We start from the raw sequence: 21423 nt of genomic DNA on the forward strand, positions 1-21423 counted from the left end.
AAACGTGGATGAGGTCCAGGTTTAATTCCCTTGTCTGTCTCAAAGGGTCCAGCCTCTCCTTTGGACCATTCTTTAGTCAGCAGGCAGAAGATGTTTTGGAACACAGGAAGGATTATCTTCTCCTCTTCAATTCCACTTTCCAAAGAAAATACTCACTATTCACTGTCAGTGTTTCAGTCTTGCAGTTATGGCACTATTGGTGAAAAAGAGGAATTACTGTGAAATTTCACAGAAAATAGAGACATATTCAGTTCTGGAGAAGTACAAAAATAGTTGTAGGAGCTGGGACTAGAACCTAGTGCTCTTCAGTGAGTCTGCTCTCTGTACCACATGATGACTTTGTGGGTGCACCAAATGCAAAAAATGTCCTCCATGCTCTGTATAAATACCCTAAACTCTGGACTCAATTATGCAGATGAAAATCAGATGGTGTGGTATTTGGCTGTGCAGTGCTTTGTCTTCTTCCAGTTCTGTCCCAGGTTCAGGCATAGGGATCTGTCAAATATAGAAGGATCAGACTCTTTCTTTCTCTCTTGCCTTGTTTCTCTGTTTCTCTCCAGGCTTGTGGTCAGTCCTTAAAATGAGCTGACGAAAAAGATAGTCTGAGCCTGACCTTTTTCTCCAGAAGTCAGAGAACATCTTGTGATGTTCATTAAATTAGAACACGGTTCCAAATATTAATGGAGGAAGACTTTTTTGAAGAAGTTTCCTGTATAGAATCCATTACCTAAAATTCCTCCATTTCTGCTCTGATTTCTCAAAACTGCTATTCCCAAGTCAATGCCTGCCTCAGTACTTTAAAACAACTTAATTAAAAAGCAATTTCATAGTAATTTAAACTCAAATGCTCTTGAGATGTGTCTGTTAAGTGACTGAAAAGACAGCCAAAAAGGAGGAAAAGAAAAATAAATAGGCTTTTCTTTCCAGAATACATGAATGCCTGTGCTTTTATCCTTGCAAGGACATGTTTAGCAAACATATTTGTAACAGCCTGTGTCTATGACTAGGCAGTCATTGTGGCACAAAATTGTGAAGACAGAGTTTTTGCTTGTTGACAAATGTTCATATAAAGAAACACAGAGTTGGAGCTGCAAAGGGACTTTAATCCCTGCCAGTCATGTAAACAGTGATGTGACTGAAAGAAAGTCTTCACACTAAATACATTTCTAAATATCTGCAGATAGATAACTATTAGTGAAAAAACCCCCCATTTTTCAATAATCAGTAAAAACCATAAACCCAAGTACTTTCATTCTAAACCAGCATTTTTGTTTAAAAATGATAATTTTAGAGGCTTTTTTTTTCTGTGCTGCAGCCTAGAAAAATCCATGAAACAGACTGAAACCCCCTGAACTGGGCCCCTAGAAAAAAAAAAAAAAAGAGCTATTCCATATTTCAAAGTGGCTTTTTAGGCCTCTCGAGTCTTTCTGGCACATCATTCTCAGACCCTTATGGACTGGGATGCTGCCAAACAGCTTTTTTCCCACAAAACTTTAATAAACTTTGAGTGCTGGACAGAAGAGTAGTGCAATTCCCAAAGAGAGATTTCACTACAGGATTCCAAAATGTGTACAGTATAGAAGCTAGCCTCTGAATGAACCCAGCAATACTTTTCCTTGGATTTCTTACAAATACAAGAAATGCAATTCTGTGTCTAAAAATGCAATGGTTTAGCATTTTGCTTTTCTGTTACCATCAATATGATTCCTGTTTTATAAATTAGATGTGCTTATTCTAAAGCAAGGATACTTTGATTTTGCCAGACATGAAGCCATACTTATATTTACCTACAACCACATGAAGATACTTCCAACTACAAAGTGTTTAGACACAGAAGAAGAAATTTACAGGAGGTAATAAAGAAAGAACTACAGCAAAAAGATTCCCATTAGTCACCTCAGACTCCTAGTCAGTGCTACAGCTGCTACTCCAGTTGTGGGCAGGAACACTGAACCTGATGGTTTCGGTTAATTTATAGAGTGTTTATACATCAATACACATCGATCATTTATGCAGCAGGGGATCATTATCACGAGCCTGGTCCTGTTTTCTGAGCCAGCATTCCCAGGTGCATGTGAGCACTCCTGTGGATTTGGCTGGAAGTTGCTTTCACATAATTCAGAAAAAAAAACTGAGTCAAATGGTTAGCTCAGTTCTGAAAGACACTGACAATATCTGAAAGAAGACATTGACTCACCTTTTCATTTTCTGGTTGTTACCCTGCTCGCTCAGGCAAAGCTTCCACCAACCTCCAAGAATACAGTTTAGCATGTAAACCAGCAGTTAATTCCATTTCAGTGTGAGCTTTCCTAGAGTGAAGAGAATATAATTACTTAGCCCCAACAGATAAATTCATGGAGGAATACCCATCATTTACCAGAAATGTACCGATTCTTACCTCAGTTTGGTGAAGGCAAGGGCACTCCACTGGGGAAGTGTTGTATCCTTATACTGTCCTTATGCCTTTCCCTAGGTGCCTGCTTTGGGTCATGGGTGACAGGAAGGTCTGACCCAGAATAGCTGCTTTAGGTTTTTAGATATTTTTCATCATTAGCACAGAGCTCATACATGTATAAAACAGAGCTAGACAGGAATGTGTTCATTTTACATGGAGAGTTTTAAACTAATCTATTTTTACAGCATTAATTTTGTCCTGTATGATTTCTTAAACAGTTGCTTTTATTGTTGAAGGGCCTTTTGCTTTACCCTGGGCTTTTTCACTCCCTAAACTGTATGCTACCAAAATGGAATGTTTTAAATCACAGTTGTGAAGTCTCAATTATTTCACATACAATCACACAACAGTCACAAATTAAATCCTTACCTTGTGACACTTAATATCTCCATGTATTAATCCCAAGCAGCACTTCTCTTTCTTGATGCCCTATTTCAATTGCAAACACATTACTTACTTGGTGATCACAGTCACCTGGAGATCTGTTTCCATGATTCCATCTTCCCACTAGAGAGTAGCTTCTGATTGTCTTCTTTAGATGCATTCTTATCCTTTTCCACAATGATGATTTATCTTCGGTCTATATTTAACTTTTTAGGTTTTAATCTGTTCCATGATGTTGTTGTAAAATTGAATTTATTTACTTACTTGTTTGTAGCAAATCTTTTATCTTCTACATCCCTTTGGGGTTTTTTTTTTTAAGTAATACTTCTGAAAAGTGTCAGGTTGATTATCCAAAAACATAAATTCTCCAGCTATTCTGGATCTTGATCAATAGGGAAAGATTCTAAACTCCTATGCTGTTAAATTTCGCACATTGCTTTATTAATACACTCCAAATTTGACTTGAAAGGGCTTTTTCTAAGCAGTGTTTGTATTTGTGAAATTTCTACTGCAGCACTCCTGCCACTCCACAGTTAAAATCTAATGATTTAGGTTTGGGTTTTCTTTCTTTTTCTTGTAAGAATGCAGTTTTGGGATGAGAAACTAATTTGCATTAGATTCCTCTTAAAGGATACATTTTCTAATTGGAGTCCAGAAGAGGCTTTGTGTTCTGGACCTTTGTTCTTTTCTTAAAATTCATAACACAAATCATGACTGCCAAAACTACACTTGGTCTATTTCTAAATTAATTCATAACCATTAATTCATGTAATCATGAATTACAGTTTCATGTCATCATGTTTGCTGTGCTGCTGAGCAAAGTTTGGGCTTTCTAGACCGAGCTTTTTGTCTGTATAGTGGGATTAAAAATACTGAATCTAGATTAAAATTACTTTGGCTGTATCTCTATCTGTAGTTCAGTAACTCTGAAACAAATGAAAAAAAAAAAAGAAAATCCATTGCAAATTAGACATCAAAAATCTTCTATACTATGTATATTTAAAAGTTTAAAATGCTGTTTATTACTCTTAGTTTAGTGTAAAGGCTGCATAAAACCTTTTGCTTCCTTGATGTGAAACAGAAACATTCATCTTTTTATTGATTATGATTCTGAAGAAGCTCTGAGAGAACAACTGTGGAAAAATTATAGAAAGCAATTCCTAAAGGTGGAAAGCTCATTTCAATACAATCTTTAATTTGTTTTCCCTTGTTATTTTTTCACTGTTTCCTGTAATCGCCTTCCCTAAAACTGTTATATTTTGATCACTTTATCATCAGAAACTACCTGAACAATTCAAAGTATGTTCACATAAGAACTTTTGTTATAGAGCAGTAATACTTCTGGCCAGTTTTAGGCATGGATAATACTAAAATCAGAAGAAATGGAAGCAGTCAAGAGTTGAGCATAAGTTAATTTATCCTGCTTATTGGCAACAATAAGTCAAGAAAGGATCTCAGAGAGAAGAACGAGGTAACAAAAAATATTTCAAGGGAAAACTGTAAGTACCAAGTCACAGAAATTGGAATTTTCAACTTCAAATATCTTTAACTTGTACATTGCATTTTTTAGAAAATGTTTCTCTTAACTTTGAATTTGCAGGGTTCTGTAGAGTTAGGATAAGGAAAATGAGTTAACACTGAAAATTTCTTGCAGGTCACTGCTCATCATCAAACTTGTAGGACTAAACATTATAAAGTTGAATTTTTAGTGTTCTATAAAATTGTTATGCAGCCTATGTTGCCATGAGCTTGCAGAGCATAGTTTTGGAAAAAAAAATATTAAAGTATTTATACAACAGGCAGTTAAAGCAGCATTTGGAATAGATTTTCAGCTCCCTGGTGAGCTCAAAATTGTTCTTGAATTTTATTGTTTGTTTATTTGGGTTGGTCACTCCTTTCCATTTTCCATCTTGGCACCCACTATAATAAATTGCTGCTAACACGTCTGGAACTGTTAACCAGTTCTGTGGGTAGCGTGGCAAGTCAAAGTAGCCTCACTTGAACTAAGACATAAGCAATATGTTAAATTAGTTATCTGTGTTCAGTTTTGAGAATCAACATGGAAAAAAGTAATCTACTGTTACCAGGTGGATCTTCATAAGAAGTGTGTCAGGTTGGCTTAGTTAGAGAGCGCTCCTTTTCTTATGACATCTAATTAATTCTCATGTAAACCTTTTTCCATATTATTTTGATTTATTGTTTTATTTGCATACAGAGCAATACTTACGAAATCTTATCCCCGTGGCAAAAAAACTGCAAAGTGTGAATGGCTGTACGTGAGACTTCTTATACTGTGTTTAGTTAGAGCAAACTGTGTTTTCCCAAAGCCTAGAAAATACATCCCTAGAACAGCTAAATGTGTAATCAGCTACAGGACATGAAATTTTCTGAAAGGAGGCAGATCCCAAAGGCCTGCATATTGGGATAATTGTAAGGGTTTTCAGTTTGACTCAGCAGGGTAAGCTCCCACAGAGATACTTTTGTACGTGTGGGATTCTTCAGGAGTACAGTATGCTACATCCCCTGCAGTAATATTGATCCATGATTCCTCTGACATGGGATCACTACACTTTTGAGACGTATGTGCTCATGCTATAATATCTCTACATTGATTTCAGTGTAGGCCAGAATTGGTCCAGTAAAACTGATCTGCATAATTACAGCAGGCGTGTCAGGGATACATAAAGTGAGGATATTCAGGTCAATGGTACCTTCCCAATATTTGCCTGAACAGGGAGGAAGATACAGCAGCAAGGACATTGACATAGATTATTCTATTGATATCTGTGAAATAACTGGTTTAAATAAGAGACATCTTGGAGGAAGGACAGGATCAGGACAATACTCTGGATTTTCAGAATATCATTATTCTACAATGGGGATTGCTCTTTGAAAGTAGACAATATTTATTTTCTTCTATTCTGTCTCTCTTGGTGAGTGATGTAAGGGGAGAGCACTGTTACCTCTGACTTCATTTATTTAACTGATTTTCTGGGAAATAAAGTATGCCAAGGCTTCTTCCCTACCTGAGCATATGAGATGATAATTTCATAATTATTCATCCAAACCCCACAGAATCTCTTACTTCTCTTCTGCTTAGCTGTAGTGGGCTTAGTCATGTTGTGACTCCATCACACATTCTGACTGAAATCCAAATCCTAGTGAAGTCAGTAGGTTCAACTTTTCCCCAAGTTATTACTTGAAACTTGACATTACTTTATTACATAGTTTTAATTTTGATTCCGGTCTTATACTTCTAAAGTAAATGGAAGAGAAGATTTGTTTTGGGGGGATATATTAAATAATGCACTTTATATGGAAGAGCAACCACTGTTTAAGGTTCTTCCAAGTGAATTCTCAAGTGATATGTATATACATATGTATACAAGTACTTACAAACAATTGTAGAAAGGAACTAATTCAACACCGGATTCCTTGATTTTGGAGTAATCCCTGGTATTGCCATTGTTGCAGTTAATTTGTGGTACAGGAAAGCCAGAACGTGCTGGATATTACGAAAAATATTAGTCAAAGGTTTTTTGCAATGTGAGGCGAACTCAGTAAGCATCTCCCTTTCTGCACAATTACCTCTGAGATGTGTCTTGAAACTAATACTTTATAGAAATATGGCAAGGAAATCAAAGAATCTTGCTTTGGAGGGTTATGTTTCCTAATCCCCAGAATTTACATGTATTTTATATAATAGAGCATGAAGATTTATTGCCCTTACGCTACTTTTTTCCAGCTCATGTAATGAAGAGTTTCTCATTATTCTTGTAAACACCTGCTCTTTCTTGAATTAGCAAGAGTGGTATGGTTTCTTCTTTATCTGTTAAAAAATCAGTGTATTTTCCACTAGTAGTACTCAGCTGTAGTCATTTGTCCCAAGAGTACTCTCTTAATTTTCACTTAAAACTTGACTGGAAAAATTTGTGACTTTTTTGGTAGTATGGTTTAATTGTGTTTCCATATTGGAATATACTGTGTATCTGGAGATGAATGCTTTCTTAACATTGTGTAGATATTGAAAAGAAAGATAATCCAAATGTATACTTTATTCAGAGGCAATACCAAAGAGACCAGTATACAACAATATTAGAGGGGAGAAGGCAAGAAAAACTTTAGACACAGATGCTTCAAGAAATATGAAGTGTGGCTACAGGATGGCATGATGGTGTAATGATACATTTCTAACCTTCCCCTCTGTTTAAAACATGTAGAAGGAGATTTGTTCTCTTCGAGAGCTTACAAGTGCTTCTCATTAATTGTTCTGGATTCTTGATTCAGTAACCTCTCAATCTTTTTGCTCCCAAGGACTAACATTACGAGATTGAAGTAAAGGCCTTCTGAGATGCACCGAATAATTGATTTCAGAGCAGTTGGCAGACACTCAGTTACTCTCAGAAATTTGGGCAGAATGCTGCTGAAGTTCAGATTTTTTTTTTCTTTTCCTTACCAGTTGTATCGCTTAGTCTGTTGAGCTTTATTATTGTAGTAAGCTACTGTAACTAACAGGACTGCAAGGCTGTGACTCAAGTGACAGCTCAGTTCAGAAGCAGTGGTGTTTGTACAGGGGAAAAACTGATTCTAGATGAGATAGTAGAGGTCAATTAATTTCATCATCCTTTAGAAAAACTGGAGATGACCTACATTTTTTTATTTAGTTCATATCTTCCTTTCCCACACTTGGACTAATGATAAGCTATGTTTCTTTTCGACCCACATTTTAAACGTGCCTGGGTTTGGTGTCTTGTTTTTTCTTCTTTGAACCTTGAGAGCTGTTTCTGGTCTGTAAACTTTTTATGCATCTTCTTTTACTCTGATTTTGGAAAATTGCCTTTATTTAGTCTTTGAAAGAGTGAGGAGTGTAAATTAGGAATACTTTGCTGAGCCAATACTTTGCAGCACTGATTGTGTGGAAGAAACTTTGCAAGGCAATATTAGCATGCAGTCCCGGTGTTTCTTTTAATGAAAATGTGTGCTTTGCCCCCGGGACATTTCAGCAGGCATCTGTTCATACAAATGCAGCAGTATTAGAATTTTTACCATGTCTTCTCACACACTGAAACCCATAAGGCTTCACAGAATCAAATTATATAGTAACAAGATTGCAGTAAATATGTAAATGATGAAAGAGAGGCAGGAAAATAAAAAGAAGCAGCAAGTAATTCCACAAGCAAGGGAACTTACAAATACTGGCTTCCAAGAATTTGCGGATTGTGGTTTGATTCTCAGATGTCTTACAAGTTGCATGTTCTGATCGAGGCTTTTTCTGCATCTGTAATGTTTGTAACATCTTTTTAACAAGTGAATTTATTATTATGCACAAACTACATTTCAGAAATTTTCTGCAGAGAGCACGAGTAGAGTTTTGTTCTTCCTGCCATCCTGCAGTTCCGGTGAAATTCTCTGGAGCTTCATAATGGTGATAACCCTGTTCTGTAAAATTTGTTGAAATTGGACAGGGGGTTGATAGTTGATTTGGAAGGATGGAGAGACAGACAGGTAAACACCTGAAACTGACTGTATTAAAACCAAAAATAAATATATTCCGATAAATATTCTGATAGCATAAGTATCTTTTCTCATAACCAAGCTGATAGTTTTGTCAGGTGAGATTTATGATGAACTATATAAATACTATTTTTTAATGCATGGAGCTGGCTAGGTCAGGTCTGAAGCACAGAGCTTCATATGTCAATAAATAAATACAGACATAGATACAAGTGAAAACCCATGTATGCTGTCTCCTTGAAGCAAATAAGTATAAAATATACCAAATAGGAAGTGTTTAGCGAGGTAGTTTGAAAAAATGCATATTGAAAACAAGGAGAACAGCTGTATTCTAAAACCGAGTTAAGAAGTGAGACTGTCAGTGAAATTTTACACTGAATGATCTGGCAGAAGTTGAACTTCTGAAGTTCACAAAAAAGAGGAATGTGACAGTTAAATAGATTTTGATTATGATGAACAGACACAAAGTTTACGAAGTTAATCTGAAGCTTGTGGAATAGACCCTGTTATCTTCAGAGGAAAACTAGGCTTGATTCAGTTGAGTTGAATGCAAACAGCAGGATTAAAAATACCTATAAAATAGGGAGAGAATGGGAGGATACTTGTGGAAAGTTGTACTAATGTAAAAGAGGAAGCAGATTCTGTGTGACACCAGAATTGTGGAGTACTTTTGTTGGTTCTTTTTGAAAGAAAGCTTTTTCACAACTGAGGGTAGATACTGTACCAGGAACAATTTTTGCCATTCTCAGTGGGAAGAAGTGGAGAGAATTAAAAAAGTATCTTGGGAAGTTTTCCAGAAGCATTTACCCCTCCCTGATTGCAGCTGTCACATCACAGCACCCTTTGTTCTTACAATTGGTTTGTGAGTGGGAGCAGCGCCCACCAGTAAAAATACAAAAAGACAAACATGGCAAAAAACAGTATATAGTATATAGTATAACAGTATATATATCCCAGGACTTCACTTGTCACTGTTATTTAAACTTTCTGTCCTTCCACAGGCTGGAGAAATGGCATGAGGGTCACCAGTTAGTTTTTGCAGGCTCTGATCCTTAAGTAAGCTCACCAAAAAAATTCTGAAGGTATTCCAAAAAGTACCTCTCACTTCTCTTAGATAATTTACCCTCTTCTTTTCATTAGTTAAAAAGTTTTGTATTTTTTAATGCTGTTGCTAAGGTCAGTCAGCATTATGAGTAGTAGGAAGATAGTTTTTTCATCTAGGTGGAAGTGCCTTAAAGGATGCTTTGTGTATGCAGGTTCATGTATCTCTGCCACATAAAAGCCAGGTCTTGGGTTGAAGGCAATAGATTTAGAAATCTCAGTGCTGGAAAGAAAAAATTTAAATTTTCATGACTCATGGTTTGCATCAGTGCTTGTAAAGTGTAAAAATGACCCATTTCACAGTCTGATAATTTTGCAGGTAGATGGAGCTTTTGTGTAGAAGCTAAGAACTCTAAACTGACCTAGATTATCTCTGTTGCCCACTGTCTTTTGTAGATAGGTAGAAATATTGTCCCTGAGCAATCACATTACTGGTGTGCAGGGGTATGAATTCTTTGGTTCATCTAGCCACCAGGTAAATAGCAGAAAAGGGGAGTGCACAAAACGCTTTCTCATGCCTTGAAATAAAGAAGGAAGATTTTACAACTTAAATCCATTCTTCATGACTTTTTTCTGTTTACCTTTATCATCTCCTCAATATGTTCAGTCAAAGCAGCAGGAAAGATTTCAGGATGCAAAGAGACTCAGTAACTCAGTCTTCTCAAAGGAGAGCATTGTCACTCATTTACTATGATTTCTGATACAGTTTGAGGATGAAATGTTTTACTTTAAAATTCAGCCGTCTCATTCCATACCATGCTCTTAGGCACTACCACAGAGCACTGTCAGAGGACTGTGTTTAGGTTTATAACATATGAACATAGATTTATATGTATTTATACACGCATATATATCACAGAGACATAAGCACACAAAAAATACACAAACCAATTTAAAGAACCTTTTTTTTAAAATATACTTCAGAAGATTTGTGTGAATGTAAACATTGGGGAAACTTGTGCAGCGGAAGTCACTGTAGGCAGTAGCATTTTGACCTCTTAAATAAAACTATGCAGGATTACATCTTTCACTGGAAATTAAATGGATGTTTAAAAATTTGTGGAATTTTGATTACTGCTTCTTAGCCTAGCACAAAAGATGCTATAAATTGCCTAAGAGATTTGTGCATGAGACATATTATATATGACACCACACTATTGAGTTCCACTATTTAATGAAAGGCTACCTATTAAAAATTTTTTATAGGCAAACCAGGAATCTCTTGCCATGTAGTCTTAATGGATGGAAAAAATAAGGAAATCATCAGTTTACATATATGCAAGCAGTAGTTTCTATATATTGTTAATAGCGTTTGAATGGTTAACAATGCTGATAACCTATAAACCCCATTAAAATCTTTGAGTGTTGTGTAAGGCAGAGAACTCTGTAAGAAATAAGGCACAAAATATCCTTCTGCACATCCAGCTGTTATGGACTTCCACATTTCTACATTCACTCTGACTATAACCTCATGTTCACAAGTGAAAATAGAGTGCATATCTGCTCTGATAATTACCATGTTCTCAGAAAGCTGTGGACAGCTTTAATAATGTTTCACTATGCTCCACTACCCTCATTTCAACTTAGATTTAATGCAGCTATAGTCTAAATAGATTAAATGTTTCATACAGTTTAAGAATTAACATGTCAGGTTAATAGAAACACATTTTAAAGTGCCCATCTGCGAGCATCTTCCATTCTTTTTGCTGATACAGATTATGTTTATTTTGTACAGAGCATTAGAATAAATAACACAGTATAGTACTGTATTATTAATACCTTTTTTTTTTTTTGGTATTAATCTGTGCTTAAGTGCCAAATGTTGATGCTGTTTAAATGACCTCTTCCTATATTTGAATACTGAAGTGCTACAAATAAGAATTGCCCAGCTAATGTTCCGATCCATTGTAACATAAGTAAGTAAAATGCTGGTGTGGACCAAAACATTTTCCAACATAAACCTGAAAAACAGCAACAACAACAACATGCAAAACAAACTGGTGCATGGACTTAATCCACCACAGAAATAGAACTTAAAAGACAAATGGGCAGAGAGAAAATATAGTCACAGATAGATTCCATTTTGATATCTTCTCAAAAGTTCCAGAGTGATCAATTCTAGGTGACCTTAAATCAGGTAAAAAGATTGCATTGTACCAGTACACTGGACAGTTCCTGCCTGCTTCAGAACAGCAAAACCACCTGTGTAGTTCAAGGCAGTTTTTTTGTGTCATAATGACATCAATATCCTTTACAGAGGCAGAATTGTCATCCAGTGGATCTCAGTTCACAGAACATCGCAGTTACACTCACTCCATCTACTCAGTCACCCCTAGAATTAGGTACAATGGTGCACATCTCAATTCTTAATGGAACAGTCACTGGGCTTCCTGTTGTAATAGCTTTGTAGTGACTTTCTTTTCCTGTTTCATTCTGAAATGGTGTGAGAGTCCTTAATTTTCAGTTTATGCTGTCTTTATGGCTGCTTCGGTCTGTGTTGTGATTATTTAGTTCTTGGTTTTTCCATTGAATGCTTGTTCCATTCATGGGCACTGAAGTCACCAAACTCTTAGACTGGGAGCAGCAACAGCAAAGACATGACTGAAAATGAATAAAAAATTAATAAGTAAGTAAGTAAGTTAATAAATAAATAAAAGTTAAGACAAATCTCTCAGTTCTGTGCAGATTGCCAGCCATATTTTTCATTCAGAAATGACAGATAATTCTAGCTGAAGGGAGTGCTAGCTATATTCAGGGAAATTTTTATCCTAGGACATAAATGATTCTTGTGATTGAACATCACAAATGCAGCAAATTAGGCCCAGCTTGTGCCTCTTATTCAGAAAAGAATCTTCCACTGTATGAAAAGGGAAATTTGTACAACTAAGGTAAGTAGATTGAGAACTGACAGAATTCAATACATTTTGTTAGGTGCTGGGTTGTTTGTTTTTTCCCTCTCTTTATCATTGTACTTGACAAACTTAAGGATCAGCGTGTGGAAGAGAAAAGAAGAAAAATTCCCCAGACCATGACTTAGGTCTCTTCTCACATCTTAGAAAAAAGACAATATTGTTTCAGAAAAGGTTCAGTGAACATACTGAGGTGTAACATTTTGCACAGTTAGGAATAGAAGCTGACTTCTTACTTATCATGTGAAAATGCTCCCTTAAAATAGTTTGTAAATCTGAGCAGGCTACAGACAAACAGGTACTCCCTTTGTCTAATAATTCTTTACATTTTTCTCAGGAGTTTGCATTTGGCCTATTCTCAGACTTAAAGTTTAGTGGTACAGTCCTGTCGTCCTTTGTTTTTCATTGCAGATAAAGCTATTTCAGTCTTCCTTTTCATTATTTACTTTACTCTCATTTTTTTGCTCCTTGTGTTGCCTTTAATAGGTGGACAGGGACTTGTAGAGGCACATTGTTGCAAAGAAATTATTTTAGCCTTTAAATATGTTTGCATGTGTAGGAACTAGAAAATTCAGGTAGAGACATAATGCATATTTCATGCCAAAGTCAATTCAGGTACCTGATTTGGTATTCAAGCCTGAAAATTTTAGTCATTAGTGAGATTGTTTAATAGAGGCAGCTTGGTGTCATCAAGAGTGGAAAATTATCAACCAAATTCTATTTCATGTGCATGTCACGTGCAGTTAAGTAGTATTTACAAGAGCATGTCTATCTCAGTTTACACATATGAAGACTATGTCAAACTTATTTCTTGGTTTAGTATTTCAGATAAAGTGGATAGTTTCACATTAAGGTTGGTACATGTGCTATGTGAACTGCTAGCTGCTAAACCAGACAATGTGTATTCTTTCATTCCTTTGCATGTCTCTTCTCCCAGCTGTTAAAATAGGTAACAATAGCAATACAATAGGTTCAATCCAGTTAGTTAACTGGATATAAAATCTTATCTAGAGAATCTTACCTGGAAACAGTTTTTAAACTTCTTGCTCACAAAATACAGAGCTATGGGGTTTATACAAGAGTTCATGGTTGCCAGGTTAATGCTGATGTAATCCAAGGGCAGCAAGAAACTGGGGAAGAGGAAGAAAAACATTTAAACGGTTCATATGCTACAGAAGCATCTGTGTTCCTTGTGGTTACAGTCTCCTCCATCACACAATTCTCTCTTACCTAACTCCCTCAATCTAATCTAGTACCATGCCATGTCTATAGTAACCTGTCTCACAGATATTAAAAAAAATCCAGAGCAAAGTGATTGACACAATGATAGACAACATTTGTTGAGATTATGCTTCCCCATTAAAACTGAAACTGCTGAAAGTGGGTGCAGCTTAAAATTAATAAACATCACAGTTGCATTGCACAGTGACATTCCTCATAGAAATTCTAAGCATGCAGCATTATATTTTTTCAGTACAAACTATTGGCATAGAAAATGAAGTACCTGAGCAGTTCACATCTGCTGGGGTCTTTTTCATTGTATACCATTTTCTTCAAAATCCGGCTCAGATGGAGAGGGAACCAGCAAAGAGCAAAAATCACAACTAAACAGAAAACTGTCTTGGCAACTTCTCGGCGCTAGATGAAGGAGATAAGAGTATATACTGAATGCCAAATTCATACTAGCAGGTGATTGTAGCTAGTAATGATGGCAGCAAAGTCAGTAATATAGATAAATTATGAAAGAATTCCCAAAATGAAGCTTCCAGACTAAGTGATGTACTCTTTCTTATGGGGTTTGTCACGTTCTTGATCCTGGCTGTCCTCAACAGGACCTGCTCATCACTGAGGCTGGAGCAGCTGGGCACACACGTATTTGTATTGCTAGAACATTGTAGGCGTCTCTCTGTATCTGGTTCTATGAAGGGATACTGCCCAGTGTCTTGATTTTGCTATGTGATCCTTACTATGAGATTTTGATATACTCAGGTAAATAGTTCCTCTACAAACATTTCAGAAATGTCGTTATTACAGCTTAATCTTGTAACACTTAAGAAATAATTGCAATTTAATGGGTATTTTATGTGGCTCTAGAGAGTTACAGATGTTTCAGTGGATTTTTGACAACACATACCAGTGGTGTTTGGTACGCATGGATTTGATAAAGAGAAGCATATGAAGAGTTAAGGATTCCAATGTAGTGGCAAGCACTGCAAGGCTCTGCCATGAAAGAACTTGAAGTCAAATGAGTGATTACAGTCTTGTTAAGCTTTGAATTTGACTAGTTGACTAGTTTCCTCTTTTTTGTTATAGCAGCTTTTATCAAAATATGAAAAGAATCCTGTTTAGACAGGGAGGGAGGGAGGGAAGGCAGGAAGGCAGGCAGGCAGGAAGGAAGGCAGGAAGGGAGGAAGTCAGGAAGTCAGGAAGGCAGGAAGGCAGGAAGGCAGGCAGGAAGGCAGGCAGGAAGGCAGGCAGGCAGGAAGGCAGGCAGGAAGGCAGGCAGGAAGGCAGGCAGGAAGGCAGGAAGGAAGGAAGGCAGGCAGGAAGGCAGGAAGGAAGGAAGGCAGGAAGGAAGGCAGGAAGGCAGGAAGGCAGGAAGGAAGGCAGGAAGGAAGGCAGGCAGGCAGGAAGGAAGGAAGGCAGGAAGGCAGGCAGGCAGGAAGGAAGGCAGGAAGGAAGGCAGGAAGGAAGGAAGGAAGGCAGGAAGGAAGGCAGGAAGGCAGGAAGGAAGGCAGGAAGGCAGGAAGGCAGGAAGGCAGGAAGGCAGGAAGGCAGGAAGGCAGGAAGGAAGGAAGGAAGGAAGGAAGGAAGGAAGGAAGGAAGGAAGGAAGGAAGGAAGGAAGGAAGGAAGGAAGGAAGGAAGGAAGGAAGGAAGGAAGGAAGGAAGGAAGGAAGGAAGGAAGGAAGGAAGGAAGGAAGGAAGGAAGGAAGGAAGGAGGGAGGGAGGGAGGGAGGGAGGGAGGGAGGGAGGAAGGGAGGAAGGGAGGAAGGAAGGAAGGAAGGAAGGCAGGAAGGCAGGAAGGAAGGAAGGAAGGAAGGAAGGAAGGAAGGCAAAATGTAAGAGTTAAAAAGACAAGCATTTGTAAATCGTGGCATAAAGTCATCCTGGCAGCAGCCAGTCTAAGAAGCTTGGTGGGCAGTGCATTTTAGGATGGGAAAGGGTGGATTCCCCCACCTCCTAGTACATACCATTCTAGTTCTAATGGGTGGAGTAGCCTGTGTGTGGCCCTAGGACACACTGTGTTGCAGTCCTAGGGCCTGATGAGGGTAAGAAGTGGAGAATCTGCACAAGGGAAGGTTTTTCCACTCAGCCCTGATCTGGAATGAACCAGCAGAGGAGGAACTCACTCTGATGCAGAGAGAACTGCTTTAGGAATTCACAGCTGGAAACATGGAAGTTAAAAGAGTGGAATTTGAAGGGCTGATGTTAACACTGGGGAAAAGCTCCAGATTGTTTTTAAATTTTCAGTTAAGCATTAAACATCAGCCAGCACTGCCAAAGCAGCAAAGAGACCTGACAGCTCCGTGAGCAACTTTGTTCTGTGATCATTTGTTTGTTCTGCTCTCCTGTTGCTCTTTTCAAAGCAGCTACAGCAGTGGTACTGCAGCAGTGCAATAACCGTGAGAAACAATCCATTCTTTTCTAAACCAGGTTATTCTACAATTGCTTTTTATATGAAACTACAATTACATATCAAAGAGTGCCAAAAGGGGGGAGGATCCATGGAGTCATATCTTTATACAGAGAAAGAAACGTATTTTGGCATATCTTTGTAGTTAAATTTCAAAGCATTTAGCATTAGTGATTTGAGGTTGAAGAGAAAGAGGGAACAACTGTCAAAATAAGAAAAGAAAGAAAAGGTTTCATTTCCTGAGCATACTGTCTTCAATGCCTAGTTATACTATGATTTAGTCTTTTGTTCCAGGCTTAACATCATAAATAACCCACATACTCACTTTCTACTTCAGTAGTTTACTGTATTCAAGTACACTTTGAAATATTTCTAATGTAACCCATAGAGAGAAGAACAATATTTTCAAGCATTGGTGTTTCTAATATATTTACCTGCTTCAGGTGTTCACTGAGAGCAATTCTCAAGTTGCTGTTTCTTCTGTTTAACATTTCACAAGTCATTAGCGTATAAAAGATGGCAGTACATGCCAGTGGCATGCAGAAATAGAAACCAAACAGCCACCAATCCTTTGCATCTTTGTAAAACTGTAGATAAGGAAAAGAAGAGAGCAGATATTTTCTTATGATTCCATGCAAAATACAGTAGAAAGGCCTTGGAAAAACATGATGGTTCGTACACTGGTATCTGTCTATTTCCTTATTGTTGATCTCTTTTTGACCAACATCAAAACAGGAATTCTAGCAGTGTAAACACAGATTGCCTTCCTATACCTTTGTTGCAATCTGTCTTGGTTTGGAATTAACATTTTTGGTTGTACTTTCTGAACATTTACATTCATTCATGAAAACTGGAATACAGCTGCATGAAAAAGACATGCCAAAATGTAGACAGTGTCAGTCTGAGATAATGAATCTTACTAAAAGCCTGTCTCAGGAAATGCCATTTACCTCTACAGCTTCTGTCCTGATACCAAAAAAGGAAAATTCTAAATGTCTTGTAAGTTTAATCACCTTTTGTTATCAGTGAAAAGGTTGGCAGTTGGTTTGCTTATGTACTGTGCAGATAGGAGCCACTTTGTAAGTGTTTGTCTGATATGTGCAAAGCTTAGGGATGGCTTCTAGTGGTACAGTTACTTTTAACCCCTTGACTGCCATTTCCACCATTTGGCTTTTGTGACAGGACACTAAGGTATTGATAGAATAGCAGTACTTTGCTCTGTGTAATCTTAAGTATTAGCTGTGATTGTAAGCAGTGTTGTAAATTAATATATTTATGTATTGTGGGAAATACTACATTTGAGAAAACATTTAAAATAGCTCTTTTCTGTAGAGGATTGTGTTTTCAGATTTTAGAAAATACCGTATCTTGGTTTTTAATTTTTATGTTCAGCCAAAAGTATGCACTGAAATATGGTATTTCAAATACTTCCTGTGTCTAGGTTTTAGTATAAAAGGGATGTGTCACTCTTTCCCCTCGCTTGTTTGCTCCTAGAGGATGTGCTTTTGTAACATCACAGTTCCCACACCAAATGTCAAAATTCTTATGCCTGAGGATGTTTTGAATCCTGTTTGAAAAAGTCAAACTTTTGTCATCATGTTTACATTTAAAACCAAACAGCACTAAACTTTGAAAGATGAAAAAAAGTTGATACAATAAATATACCGGTGTTTAATAACGTTACTTTAAAAATCTACTTCAGTTACATTAGGAAGTTGATTTACTGATAAAAATTGAATGCTTTTGCTTTTTTTTCCCTCTGTCCCAACACAGCTGCATACAGAATTTGCTAGTTTAGATTATGCTGCTGGTTTCTAGGCCAGAATCCCACCTCACTCTGGGACACTGTGTTGTGTTGATTAACTTGTTTCCTCCTCCTCATTACCTCCTCCCTGAGGAGGGGCTACAGTCTCCTGCATAGCTGCACTTTCCTTGGGGCAGAATTTCCCCCTCTGGGAGCAGAGCTTTTGCCAGCAGAGAACCGGAAAACAATATGCCTTGTATTTGAGGAGTTTGTACTGAGGGCAAATGTAATTACTGCTCCTTCTGCGGAGACAAGGATTACATGTACATGGAGACAATTATCTTTTCCACGGCAAATTCCTCCAAGTCAGGCTAGAATCACATTGGCAGCAACAAAATGTGCACTACGTGAATCCACTCCATGTTTACAAGGAAAACTTTGTGTCCTATTGGTGTTCCAGCCTCCGTGAGCATTGCCTGTTGGTCAAGAATAGACACGAAAGGTCTGTGTCACAGCCCTGACCAATACATCACTTCTGAATGAGGAGTTGGCCCTGTGGAGTTATAAAACCTACTCTAAAATGTCTGTAGATGATTAATTGAGGAATCTGAGTTTCACAAAGCTTACATCAAAGCACAAAAATGGGTTGATTAAAGAGAAGTAGACATTCTTTTGTTTGTCTTGAAAGCCCACATGGAACCGGTTTTCTACAGGAAATGTGCATTTTAAACAAGTTTCCTAGTGCACTCAGCCTCTTGGGAATCATGGTCTTGCATGAATCTTTTAAATCTTTCAAAGATAGTTTTAAACATGAATAAAGCTCCTATTAAAAACAAAAGTTAATAATAAACCCTTCCTGAAGTTTAGTAATTGTTTATTGTGGTGTTTGTAGTAGTAAATACTGTAGTTAAGGTTAAAATAGTATTTCCACTTTAATCTCATGTCTGTATTTGCTTGCAACACATTGAAACACAAAGCTCTCCATTCTGGCTGACACATCCAACATTTTACTCTCAGCTTGGACATAACTTCTGGTTGGTTTCCTTAAAAATCAAGCTGCTGTGGGGAGATTGGCACTTTTAAATTATACTGAGCAAGTAAGAGATACTACTTCCTGCTAGGAAAACAAACCAAGCTATTCCACTTAGAACATTAAGAACAGAACAGTAATCATTAAAGTTAGCGTGCCTATGGAATACCTGAACTGTAATGTTTTTGAGAAGAGGGAAAACTAGTATTTTTCTTAGGGAGAGAGGAAGTGAAGATTGTCCAGGCACATTTGAAGAAAAAAACAGCCTGTAGAGATGAGAAATTTTGCTGCAGTGTGTAATTCATAAATTAGTCTTGTAACTACAGTATCTACAGTCATACAGGTTGTGAAGTTAAGAAACAAAAATATAATAAGCTCTGGGAAATTCTATTCCATCTTTACCTGCATTAATTATTTCCATTAGGGAATTCCTTTTGTCTTCTCTTTCAATTATCTTGTTATAAATGAATATCCAATTTGATTAACAAAAAGAATTTATTCTATAATCAAAATACAATTGTAAAAGCCACTAGCAAAAATCAGATTGACACTGTACCAGGCAAACAGCGTCGGGTGAGACAGGGGGGTTCTCTGTAGCACCCTCCGCTGTGTTTCACAAACTGTGAGTATCACACAGTGCTTTTTATATGTTCTCAGGCTTTTTGGGGGTCCCTTGGAATATGCTTCTTGCAGACGAATATTCATGCTGGTTTTGGTGCACATCATTGTAATCTTGTTGGACAGAGGTTTCCTGGAAATACACTTCTTGCAGACAAATATTCATACTAGCCTTGGTGCATATCACTATAATCTTGTCAGAGAAAGTTTCCTGGAAATATGCTAGGATTCTTTTCAGATGAGATTATAACTTTAGCACAATTTTTTTTGTGCCATGTATCACAATCTCATGCTCTTTTTGTCATCACTATAGTCTGTATAACCCTACCAAAGCTGGGGATGTTCCTCTGAAAAAATAATCATCCACACTTTCATTTTCTAAAATTCCTAGCTCCACTTTACCCTATTGTTCCCAATTCTAGGCCATGTTATGTTCTGGTCCAATAAAAGGAGAAGCATTAGACATTCAAAAAAGAGAAACTTATACTCTATTATGAAAAATTCTAGTCCAGGAAAAAATACTGAGTTTTTCTCAAGACTTAGGACCTGACACTATCTGCTTTCTCTGCGACAAATCAGAATCTTGCTCCTTCTTTTTTATTACTGAATGAATGGTACCTGGCCTTTCTCTGGATTCAGAAATGTAAAAATTAAGATATTGTCCCATTGTAAGGCCAGGTGGAAAACCACTACACCCCTATGCAGTAATCTATTGATTTTGTAGTGACTTTTCACCTGAGCTGCTTTGCAGAAGTTGATGTGGGCATTGACAGCTGTTAATCTGCAGAAGCACAGAGGGTGAGTGGTAGGAAATGTGCCAAAGCAGCCTGGCATGTCTCAGGCACTCCTCTCTCTCTTGAGCTGCTGTATCTAATGGCAGCTAATAATGCACAAGCAGCTAGCTGGAGGTGTGGGTCTGTCAGCTTTGTAGTCATGAATTCTTGTAAACTGAAGCATGATTTTTTATTTGACTTTAATGCATGTAGCATGGCCACACCCTTTTCTTTATGTGCCAGGAGAGCTGACTACTGCATACAAAAAGATGACTAATCATGGTAAAACATGTGTTTTGACATTTACAAGCTCCAAGGTGTTGTACTTTGAAACTCAAAACTTTTCAAGGCTCTGACTACCCTGATACATCTCTTGATTGTACTTGAAGCAGGTGTGAATTGCAAATGTCTGTAGTAAGAACCCTTAGTAGCAAAAAAATGAAAATGCTATGAAGGCCCATTTAATCTCTCTGGCTGAAAACAGAGACAAGTCACTGTGAACATAGGATCCTCTTTGCACCAATACACATTAGAATATGTTTTGCAGTTTAATGCATGAATAAACTCTATTATCATCCAGTATCTTAACTGTCTAAGCCATGTACTGTGGGTTCCAAAAAAGAGAAGACAGAATGTTACTTACCAACATGAAATCGTTTGTAGGTTTGAGCATGCAGGTAACATAACTTGCATCCTTGTATCTGAAAGGTACCACAGCAAAGCCAATTGCTTCTGGGATGGCCAGTATGAAGGACAGAAGCCAAATGGAGAAAATCTCAATAGCAGTGATCATCGGGATTCCAATCCCCTGAACACGGCTCCAGGACGCAACTGCTCTGTACCTGAAAGAGACAGGCGTTAGTTTCCAGACCGCAGTTTCCTTCTTAAAACAATCACTTCATCACCGTCAGTGTCATATGGCAAGTAAAATCCTAAAGCTGACATCTGAGACTTGTATTACTTGTTTTTTCTGCCTATTCCAGGGCCTCTGCCAGCTGTCAACTTACCTAGGACAAAACAGGGCACATCAAAGAGTGGAAAGCAGGGAGCCGACTGCTCCTGTTCCGCTTGGGTGTGGGATCATGTGGAATTCTGCTAGGTGGACTGATGGACTAGTGATTTCTAATTAAAGTAGGCAATGTTTGTGAGGACAGACTGTATCTTTCACTAAATAACTGCCATAACAGAGGAAAAAAAGCTTCCAGGCACACAGCCATTCTAACAGATACGAAACATCCATCTCCTTCAGCTACCTCAGCT

At 37.6% G+C, this 21423-nt stretch overlaps 1 protein-coding gene across 3 annotated transcripts in view; it reads right to left on the reverse strand.

Moving 5' to 3' along the window:
• Positions 1-11690: 11690 nt before the first annotated feature.
• The window catches only part of EDNRA (endothelin receptor type A), a 31694-nt gene continuing 21961 nt past the window's right edge, over positions 11691-21423 (reverse strand). For all 3 annotated transcript variants that reach the window (XM_058838428.1, XM_058838427.1, XM_058838429.1), the window contains 5 exons: positions 20807-21005; positions 16433-16585; positions 13868-14001; positions 13385-13493; positions 11691-12055 (listed from right to left, as the gene is read on the reverse strand). In XM_058838428.1, coding sequence (XP_058694411.1) covers positions 11915-12055; positions 13385-13493; positions 13868-14001; positions 16433-16585; positions 20807-21005 — 736 coding nt within the window. In that variant the 3' untranslated portion in view covers positions 11691-11914. The remainder of the gene's footprint in view (positions 12056-13384; positions 13494-13867; positions 14002-16432; positions 16586-20806; positions 21006-21423) is intronic.

The sequence above is a fragment of the Poecile atricapillus genome, chromosome 4, assembly GCF_030490865.1.
Source record: "Poecile atricapillus isolate bPoeAtr1 chromosome 4, bPoeAtr1.hap1, whole genome shotgun sequence".
In the NCBI taxonomy this organism is placed as follows: domain Eukaryota; kingdom Metazoa; phylum Chordata; class Aves; order Passeriformes; family Paridae; genus Poecile; species Poecile atricapillus.